General features: G+C 36.7%; 2 protein-coding genes and 1 long non-coding RNA gene across 4 annotated transcripts; all 3 read left to right on the top strand.

Annotated features, from left to right (window-relative positions):
* The first annotated feature begins 5402 nt into the window (after positions 1 to 5402).
* Positions 5403 to 6077, top strand: LOC124186275. The gene is made up of 2 exons (XR_006871617.1): positions 5403 to 5546; positions 5921 to 6077. It is a non-coding gene; the product is annotated as an uncharacterized LOC124186275 (long non-coding RNA).
* Positions 6078 to 6487: 410 nt separating this feature from the next.
* LOC124186274 (SOSS complex subunit C homolog) lies at positions 6488 to 8998 on the top strand. 2 transcript variants are annotated; one of them, XM_046577824.1, is made up of 3 exons: positions 6488 to 6618; positions 6712 to 6845; positions 8123 to 8998. In XM_046577824.1, the coding sequence occupies exons 1-3, from the start codon at positions 6591 to 6593 to the stop codon at positions 8276 to 8278; spliced, it is 318 nt and encodes a 105-aa protein (XP_046433780.1). In that variant the 5' UTR covers positions 6488 to 6590; the 3' UTR covers positions 8279 to 8998. The 2 variants fall into 2 exon arrangements, with proteins under 2 accessions (XP_046433780.1, XP_046433779.1); XM_046577823.1 differs by having other exon boundaries at positions 8120 to 8998.
* Positions 8302 to 8685, top strand: LOC124186616 (rRNA N6-adenosine-methyltransferase METTL5-like). The gene has a single exon (XM_046578455.1). It carries the CDS (start codon positions 8302 to 8304, stop codon positions 8683 to 8685), a length of 384 nt encoding a protein of 127 aa, XP_046434411.1.
* Positions 8999 to 11140: the final 2142 nt, after the last annotated feature.

Here is an 11140-nt window from a genome sequence, read left to right as displayed (position 1 = left end):
TGTATTAATATAAATATGAATAATGAAAATGAATCTATTACAAGATTCGTTGTAAATTAACTGGAATGAAGAATAGAAGACTTGTGGATTTATTTCAAATTTTGATAAGCTATTAAAATTCTCTTTCAGTAATATGAATTTTTAGAAGTGTCTCGACAAACAGCTGAAAACATTTATTACACCTTTTGTATAATATTGATGTACTTATCAAACCATATTTTTATTCTCAATTGTTAAAATGATAGATATTGATTATCATCAAGTCGTAATTTTTTAAAGCGCTAGTAAACATGGGAAAAATCTCTTTCTCACCGGGCAAATTTTGAAATATTCAGAATTACATTATTAACATTATTGAAAAAACAACGGTAGCATTTCAGTAACTGATTTGAGGGGAATAATCCGATGGCTTTTAAATCGTTAAATCCTCTTACTAACGCAACATTATCCGTAAAGTCAATTTTTATCCTGCCGGCTGTATACGGACTACCATTGACGAAAGATACTCATAGTTCTAATCTGCTATTCCGCCTCAAAATAAGTTGAAGCGAAAAAAGTTGGACCTTGCACTGTTGCAAATTTATTGAATTTTAGATGAAAATGTTGAAAGGGTTGTTCATAAAGAGATACGTGATTTGTAGCCACTTGCAATAAAAAGGATACCGAAAACGGAAATCGAAGGTAGTATAAAGCAAGAAGATAAACCGAGAATTTTCTTGCACGTATTTATAATTAAACATACAGATCACTTTGCCATAAACCATAATCATCCTTATTATATAAGAATATTTTTTTTTTAATATCTAGTGTTACAAGTGCGTGTCATAGATTTTTATTATTGTTAAGTGAAAAACGTGTCAGCCCAAAAAGTACAGATACGTGACTTTAGAATTTGATATACGTGACAAAAAAAAAGTAGATGATTGGTTATGCAACCTTCCGAAAGCTTGGAGGCTTCTGTGTCCAATGATCCATTGTTTATCTTTGAGAAAAATTATTAACGATAGCGTCGGAGACGTGTTTTTGTTTGCAAAACTATGCGAGAAATTTGAAAAATATCGAAAACTTAACTTTCAAGAGTTTATATGTGCATATACATGATTTTGGAAATGGGCGAAGCAAGGCAAAAAATTATAGCCCAAACTTTGCAAAGAAATTAAAACCGTCTAATTCAGTTAACAGCAACATTTGTCAAATCTCAGAACCAACTTTCTACGAATGAAAAATTTCACGGTCAACAGTGATAGATATCAATTTAAACCATTTGATACTAATTCTTTTTCCCGACTATCCATTCCCTGCGTAGAGAATTGGGTATTTGCATGATTTTTATATTTCTTAACTTTTGATGTTTTTCGATTCTATAAATTTTTTTAGAATTTTTGAAAAAAAAATATTTTGTTTTTGTTTATAAGTATTTAAATAATTTAATAAATAAAAAAAAGGCAATATTTAAATGAATAAGTAGCTCCATCTCGCGTATGTGACGTCACAATGCTGAATTTTTTTGAAATTTTTAGCGCCAAGTTCTCCTGTAAGCACGCCGTACGTGTAATCAGCTGTTGCTCTGTGTTGTGATTGATGAAAAGAACGTCTGATAGTGCTGTTTATTATAAACTAAAGTTATTAAATTATTTAATATGTCATTAAAAAACGATTTCTGTTGGTGTATAGTACCAACTTGTGAAAATACTCAAACTAATGCTTGCTTAACATTCTTAGTATAATAACATTGACGTGATCATAACCTCCACACAATTATCCGTGTGAGTTAAAAAAAAAAACACCACACAAAAATTGATTTCTATTTTAATTATTTTCACCTAAGTCTGACATTAATTATACAATGTATCAAACTTAAAGTTTAAAAAACTTACTTAAAATTTTTTTAGCGCTAGAAAATATTGTACATTACTCTTTGTGGATTCAAATAAACGCGCCAGTAGCAGCACAATGACGTCAAACCAATCACATTCCGTTTTATGTCACGTGACTCTTATGTGATTTAGGACCACTTTTATTTATTAAATTATTTAAATATTTATAAACAAAAACAAAATATTTTTTTTTCAAAAATTCTAAAAAAATTTATAGAATCGAAAAACATCAAAAGTTAAGAAATATAAAAATCATGCAAATACCCAATTAGAGATTAGTGACGTGTAATTACGCGTAAACGATGAAGTTGTCTGGTTCAAGGTTCAGTTCAACCCGTGAGTTCAACATCCGCTCGTCGGAACTCGTTCTAATTCTTCTCGTTCAACGAGCAGATTCGTATTTTTACAATTAATTTCAATTCAAAAACTTGAATCAGAAGTTTCATCAAATTTTTTTTTTTTTTTTTATTAACGTAATTAAAAATGAACGCTGTTAATCGTAATTATTAGGTCGAAACTGAAGAATAAGCCAACACTATTACGTTATATTACGTACTTGTGTGAAAAATGTGCAGGTAGCGGGCTGTAAGCCGGTGCTTTTGCTGGGGGACCAAAGACTTTATTTCTGGATCGATTTTTGCCATTCTTGCACTCGGGTGCTTCTCCTTTATTGCATATGAACATATCTTCCGAAACAGAACAATATTTTGCATGTACAGTGCTTTTTACTAAAAAAATCCCGATGAAATAATTAGTGTTCATTTTTATATCATTCTTTCAAATATTGAGCTTCGTCTGATAGCTTCATTCGATCCCAAGATCGTACCCTTCGATTTTCCAATCTTCTGGGGATTTTATTTCCAAGCGAATTTCGAAGTTCCTCATAAATTCGAACCACATTAGTTTAACAATAAGTAATGTCTAGAGCAAGGCTCCGATTTTTTATGGGGGAGAATAACATATCCATGTTATTCTCTAAATACGGCAAAGGTCTGCAAAATAAACAAAAAATTGAAAAATACGATGTTCAACTTATTTTTGGTGAGATGCTAACGTCAGAATCTTGTCTCAGAAAAGACCAATGGATTGTTGGAAGCAGAACACTTTTGAAACTTCCGAAAGGTCTTAAAATATTTTCGCTATGTTTTTGTGACAAAGATATCGAACTTCGAAGCCTGCACGTATCCAAACTTCTTCCACGACCTTAATTGACGCATTCATTGGAGCGATAAACAGTTCAGCATGAAACCATGCGTATATAATTGATAAGGATTTGATTACAAATAATCCGGAAAATCCATCTTTAGGTGACATCAGTCGTTATGGTTTCTTATATCCAATTTAGAAATTGTAATTAATTGACATCATTTTTGAGAAAAGTTTTATGAGTGGAACGTGGGATTGATGTGCATTAAAGTACGTTCAATTGTTATTAATTTACTTGTCATCGGCGGAAACTTATTCGGATACTATTTATCGATGTCACTTTTGTTTATGTATTTTTGGATTGCATGTTCCAACAATTGAATTGATACTGTAACTTCTGTCTCTCGGAGTTTCAACATTTAAGTAGTAATTTTCTACCGAATTGACCAATGAATGATTTGCTTTCACGCTTATTCATAATAATTTATGAATTTCACCTCCTCAACACTACAATACTCGGTAAACTTTCAACTTTCATCATAAACGACAGAATTGCAAGTCATATCGTAATTTATACTGTAGGAGAAACATCTCGTAACAAAAATTCCAGCACTGACAGGTAATTTGTGGGCACTTTGTACATTTTGACAATATTTCTTGGTAAAAATAGGAAAAGATAATTATTTTGTCATCAATAACGTCTTAAAAATATGAGCATTTCCTATAATTCTGACTAAAAAATGTCGTCAACGTTTACGAGGTGCGTATGGGGATTCTTGTTACAAAAGATGTCACGATTATAATGTAGTTCACTTTTCTGAGGAAATAAAATTCAAAAATGACTCACTATTGATGGATATTTTATGGCCGGATATCCGGCCAAACCGCTGTCCAGCACATCCCTAATATTATTATTATTAGGGGTCATCGGCAAAGTGCAGAACTTGCAGGTAAAATAGTATAGACTTTGTCGGGTATATGTATTATATTCTGAAACTCGAAAATCCTAATAATCAACACGGGCACTGCCATAAATGTATAATAAAGCGGACAGATATGGGCAATTATAATCTGGGCCATTTGGTAATAAATTTGTGAACAATCTTGCGATTAGGGTCAGTGGACAGAGTCGTAATCTTACCAGGTAATATGAGTAGAAGTTGTAAAAAGTAACCTTGATCGTCTTTAAATTTGTTTTTTATTACTTTTGTGATAATGATTGCCTGAGGTTCATCGGGGCTTGCTACAGCATGGACTCAAACATTAGTAACAATCGAGTGTTACCTTATTTCAAAAAAATATTTACAAGTAGTATTTTTGTGTAGAATGGTCTGGGTTTTCCAATGCAAATAAACTGTATTTTTAAAAAACCATGGAAATCTAACGTAAGTTGTGGAAATTATTTTTATATGTCAAGCTGCATTTCTGTTCGCAATGAAGGTATGAGCGTGATTGAAGATACATAACTCCGGTTAACGGTACGAGTTACGTATTAAACATATGTACTGTAACCTGGCATTTTTGATGCCCGTTACAAGTAGCTCCCGGAACCCCGAGCGAAACCAAAATTACGGGGTTTCCGAGATCGAGTAACGAAGTATTTGCAAAAGAGTGGCAGAACTGGAGTCACGCATCCGAAATTCCGAGAGGGGACACTGTAGCGAATAGCTAATTAGATATTTCAGGCTATTCGTTTCTTTTCCTTTTCGAGTTTCAACGATTTCAAGCAGGAAGTCAGGGTTGACTGAGGATATATACCTCAGTCAACGCTATTTTAGTAGTCGCGTGCCAAGGATACTATTGTTGTTATTTTTTGATTGTTATCATTATTTGCAAAGCAGCTGTATAATGTAGTGGACCGGAGAAATAAATGTAGGCAGGTACATGTAGAGGAACGAGAGCGGCGTCTTCATTTTATATTCGCATATACAAGACTGATTAGAGCAGAGGATGAGATACGACTGGCTGTTCAAGAGACACTCGCAGATCACGCTAATAACGCTTGAGCAACATTCCAAGCTTGACCTTACCGGGTTTCGCTCTGAGGGGCAGTGGTGTTACCTTTAGACTATGTTACAAGCTGTATTTTGGTTTTTCACATATAATTCAAGTGGACGTATTTGCAGTGATTCTATTAGTATAAATACGTAATTACATCGTTAAGTCTATGATCGTTACAGACATCCCTTCATCTTTGATAGCTGATCGCGGTCTTAAGGGGGGAAAACAGTTTAGACCGATCGAAAAATCGTCTTTTTTTATTACATGAATCGTTAGTATAACTATTCAAGAATATGTGGTCAAAATTTCAAAGCAAAATTCTCATCAGTTCGAATGCAATGAGCACTTAAGTGACCGCCCGTCGGTTCTGTGAAGAAGCGCACGGTAATTATAACGAAGCGGTCGCCCAGGCCCTTCTTTTCCAGCTACCTGCCTCAATACCGCTGTGCTATTAAATAATAGAATGACGCATATGAGCAAGAAGAGGGATTGCTATATGGTGCTGGAATAGCTGATTAACCGGTGAGCATTTTTTATAATTAATTACTGCCTTGAATTTCTCGTTTTCGCTACATTTTATTTCAAACGCGTTTTTCTCGAAACGACTTTTTTTCGACTAGCGTACATTTTAGCTCAAAAATTTATTGATCAATCGTTCTGAAACTTGGTGTAGATATTCTTTATTCAATTCCACGTAACATGAACCAAATTCGGGGATTATATTGTTATTAAAAATATATGTTTTTATGCAAGAAAGATGAAAAAATATAGTATAAAAACATGACATTGTGTTCAAACACCTCAAAAACATGCAATTTTCAATTTGTTTGATCAAAATTAGGTTCATATTCCTAGAAAATATATTTTTAATGAAAAAAAAATCCTGAAGATTACAGATAAAAATTGCGACGTCAGGGATGTACGCCAGCCAAATGCTCGGATGGCAATCGCCCATGGATTGCACGCGGTAACTCCACTATTTCCGGCGGAAATCGTTTGAAAAAATTTTAAAGTGTACTTGAAAACATAAATAAAATATCCTCCAAGTTTAAACAATTTGTGATTATTCCTTCCTGGTTAAAAAAAATCATGAAAAACAGCAAAATTTCGATCTCATAAACCGGTTTCCCCCCTTAACCCAGGTCCTGGCATATCGACAGTATGGACTACGCTTAGGCCAGTAGAAAACAGCCAGCTGGTAGACGAGATAGCCACTGGTGGCGGTCAATCTCTCTCTCTTTCTATTCAGGAGCGTAGCAATATGACAGAGAGAGAAAGCAGTTGACCCCCACCTCATTCCTTCTGTGTAAATCTAACGGATACTTTTCGAAGGCCTTCATGCTGGGATTGCATAGTCGATGGCCTGGAAACTGCTCAGAGTTTAGTACTGCTTTCAACCACGGCACGCTTTTTAGCGCTACAGTCGCGGCCAATTGTCAGTACACTGGTCAGGCCGCCGCCATCTGATTTCACACTAGTTGTGGCTAAGAATTCGTAGGAGTTGGACGTGTCTCGTGTGATATTACGTTAAAGCGTTCGGCTGCTGAAGTTTGACGTCCCTATCAAATGGCTTTTTCCCAACCAAATTCTAGAGGTAAGGATCTGAGATACTTCATACATGGTTATGTGTGAATTGAAAGTCCCAAAAATTATCACGACTCTACGTATGCCTATTGTTTTTCCCCAGAGCTAGAAAACAGAAAAATACTGGAAGAAATACAGTTGAAGAAGCAGCTACTTTTGAAGCAGGGCGTTACGCCTACTCTTGGGACTTCTTTGACTCCGCTTGACGTATCACCCGCTACTCCTGCTGCGACTCAGGTACGTCCGTCAAACGAATCCTTTAGTTTCAGATAAGATTAGGTTGTTTGAAGTGAGGTTAGGTTATGTTTTGTTTGTTTGAATCACGGTGTAGGAATAATAGGTGGCCCGGCTGTGATTATTTTTGCATAATTCGGTACTTCTCCACCAGACGGATATGGGTCAGTAAGACCACTGTAAACAATGATGGCGGCTTGCGGTGTTCGAAAGAGAGGAGGGTAATTTTAGGTTAATCATGAGATGAGCGTGTCATATTTACAAAAATATGAGCAGAAGTTGCAGTTGAAAACATAAAATACCAAAAATAATAACAAGTTATAAAATATGTGAAACATATAAAGCAATACAAAATAAATAGAAGTCATAATAAGCCTATGAGGTTAAGGTTCGTAACGTTGACGCAACAGAATAATCGAAAACAAATTTCAACTTTGAGGGTTCGAACCTTTCAAAAACAGTAAACTACACTACATAATTTTCCAAGTTGATTAAGACATTGTGTCCCGCTGTTTTGCAATTATAACAATATTTGAGTCACAAAATTGTGCTTTTTCCGTGTATCCTATTACGTCAACGTTATGAATTTCAAGCTGCTGAAAGTTACGTTTTCATCAATCAATAATTTTCTCTTTTCATGGCTCTCCTTTAGAACATCCGGAGTATGAATTTTCGCCCATGTTTGCATTCTCATAGTTATGTAGTAATGTATGATATGATACAATTTCATCCTTGTGTTGTTCGCTAGGAAATGAAAAGCTGTAATTCTGTATCATATCAGACACAGTAGGTTCATATACAAAGTAATTCTCAGATTCTATGTGCTCACACAAGTATTTGATCAGGGTTGAAATGTTTTTGGCAAACATATTGAGTCCTTTCTATAACTATCCCAGTAAGAGCAATTGAATCTCTCCATTTATTATATAGATCGATTGCTTTGGGAACGGTGAAAAAAGATATGTCTTCCCTACGCTCGTCTTGCGCACGTCGATGACAAACATGACTCCTGCCCATATTTAAATAATGTTTTTTTTCTCATAGTTTATAAATATCGTGTTATTGATTTGTTTTGAACACTGCGTTTTGCCATTATTGTTTACAATGGTCCTACAGATCTGTAACCATCTGGTGGGCGTGCAACGAATTATGCTAAAATAATCACAAGCACTTGGCATTGCGGGGATAGGGCAGCCCGACCACCTATTATTGTTACACCGTGGTTTGAATTCACGTGGATTGCAACTCTATCGCACTTTAAATTTTTACACTATCAGCAGAATCCTGCAACAACGGTGGATGGTATAGCATTGAGTGCTTCTCAAAGTGCAGCCCTTCAGAACGCACATGAAGCCTCTACTGGGTACTTCGTCGCCCAGGACTCGGCCTTTGGTAACTTGATCCTGCCAGTATTCCCGCGGTTTGAGATCCAGTGAACTACTATCAGGCATATACAAGAATGGTTATTGTGACTATAATGGCACCCATGCGATTCAGAGAGCTGGAAGAGTGTCTTCAACAATTAGATGGATTTGAAGAGCCAAAAATTCGTCTTGAACAATATTCCACGAGCGCTCACATCGGGGCGCACATCCTGCACACAACATATACACACTTTGATGATATAGGAGGAAAGGCTATTGCTCACTTGGGTGCAGGGTGTGGGGTACTCTCACTCGGGGCCCGACTTCTTGGCACTAGTCATGTCGTCGGATTTGATATTGATGCCGATGCGCTGTCCATGCTCAAAAGTAATTGCCTCGAGTTAGAAACTGATGTCGAGGCAGTTCACTGTGACCCCAGTTGTGATGAATCTGCCTTTTGGCTCAAAACGCAATGTTAGAACGGACGTCAAGTTTTTGGAGACAACAGTCAGTATTGCTTGACATGCCGTCTACTCTCTCCACAAGACTAGCACCCGGGATCATGTGGTTAGGACTGCAAAACGCCTTGGAACAACGGCAAAAATCGTCGCTGAATTACGATACGATCTTCCTCGAGCGTACAAGTTTCACAAAAAGACTTCCATTGATGTCCAAGTCGATTTTATAAGACTTGAATTGGATTAGGTAAACAACATGAAAAGACACTCATCCTCACTAATCAATTTCTATGTGTAAGCATAATGGAAGATTTAATAAATTTGTACAGAAATAGTGTTGTAGTTCTTTTGTTTTGTTTCATTGTTATTTCTACCTTCATAAATTATGGTTTGATTTTTTCACAGTTCACTAGAATTTGATCCCTTGAGCCAAGGATAATTCATTCCCATAGTCGATCGTTATTGTTACCCGTCTGGCATAGTGTTTCCACGCATCACTCCCACTCCTTGTCCTCAACCAGTCGCTTTTTTCTCCACCAAATGCTCCAATTTCTGCCCTGTTATATATCTGTATCTACAATACTCTAGTACGACAGCGCAGTTAGTGGGCAAACAAGGAAAACAGTTTGGTCACACTACGATAACAATCTCCACCACTTAAAAATAGCAGAGTTCCCAGGCCTGTGTACGTTGACTGAGAATATATCATAGTCTATGGGATATATAAAGACTGACCATGATTATGTGGCAGCTTTGGTTGTCAATTGCAAAATATATCACGTGACTGGGTTTTTGTATCCCAAATTGAGAAAGCAAAATGAGTGTCAAGTATGTCACAAAGCCTTTCAGTCAGTTAAAGAAAATGATACTCTTGGCGAAGAAGAATCGATTAATATGAAAACCAGAGGTGGTTCAATTCATGGCAATATATTTCTGTTATCTCTTTCATCAGCAATCGAGAAATACTTCTGTAAGCACATAGAATCTGAGAATCAATCTGGTATATGAACCTACTGTGTCTGATATGATACAGAAGTACAGCTTTTCATTTCCTTGCGAATAACACAAGGATTAAATTGTATCATATATCATGCACTACTACATAACTATGAGAATATCACAATGGGTGAAAATTCGTACTCGAGACGATCTAAAGCATAAGCGTGAAAAGAGAAAATTATGTAGGTTGATGAAAACGTAAGTTTTAGCAGCTTGAAATTCATAACGTTAATGCAATAAGATACTCGGAAAAGCACAATTTTGTGACTCAAATATTGTTATAATTGCAAAATAAGCGAGGCACAACGTCTTAACCAACTTCGAAATCATAGTCGCCGAGCCGCAACCGTACCACCTATTATTCCATATCATTCTTACACCGTGGTGCCGGTGTTAGCCTAACTTTTTGCAGATGCTTTACGATACCGTCACGAGCGCATGCGCAATGCCATAAGATAGAGATGAAGCTACATATTATGACGCTATCCTCTTTCGGCTCGCTCATGGAGACTAGAGGTAAGGAGTCTGAACGCAATGCTAGCCAAATGATCGGTGAAAGTGATGAACGATCCGCGGATTGTAACCGCCTGGCGGCGCTACCACTGCAGGCTCCGTCAGCGCGGTGATTTTGAATCGTCGATTCTCACGTATGTATCCTATTCGTAACCAAGCGCTGGTATCGCTTGCGGATACATCCCGAACTACAAGATTTTTCATCACTTTCACGAACCACTTTTCGACGATTCCGCCATATGCGTTCGGACTCCTTTGCTCTAGTCTCCATGGGCTCCCTGCTCCTTTGTGCCGTGTAGGCAGTGTAGGATAGCAGGTGTAGGTTTCAGTGTTCGTTGCAGTGGTCCGTGTCGACAAATAAACGCTGCAATTCCGTAATGCCAGGTCTACATATACGCTGTAAGTGGGGGTCTTGAAGTGCGCCTCCATTAAAGCTGATGTGTAGCCGAGTTTATATGAACTTTAAGCGCCTCCCACTCAAAGATTTGCTGAATTCCACTTTAAGCTCAATTTTCAACGAGAAGTAGTGCCAATCGTACCGAAATGACAGATTAAAATCTCGCGTGGTTTGAACCCGTTCTTTGTGCTTTGTTCTTTTCCTCGGTCGGCATTTTGCCGTAACCAAGTTTGGTACATATTTATTACTTGAACAATTATTGATATGAAAATATAATCCATGTTCAAGTATCACCAGGGTTTACAACAAACAAAATGCGTTTCGAATTACAGATGAGAGATATGTTGATTAAAAGCTATTCAAAAAATGGAAAATAAAAGATAGGTAGGTGATTATTAATTAATGAATAAAATTGCGGAGAACATTGCATTATATTGCTTCATATATTGTATTACTGAGGTTATAAACACTAACTGACAGTTTTTAAGTTCTTCTCGTTACTCCGTTTGATGGCTAACAAGGCTTTCTAACCTTCGTGTGGACCAGGCATAAGCAGTCGGTAAGCGT

The sequence above is a fragment of the Neodiprion fabricii genome, chromosome 7 (assembly GCF_021155785.1).
Source record: "Neodiprion fabricii isolate iyNeoFabr1 chromosome 7, iyNeoFabr1.1, whole genome shotgun sequence".
Lineage (NCBI taxonomy): Eukaryota > Metazoa > Arthropoda > Insecta > Hymenoptera > Diprionidae > Neodiprion > Neodiprion fabricii.
Note: the sequence above shows the minus strand (reverse complement) of the source record. Positions and strands in the feature narration are given on the sequence as shown.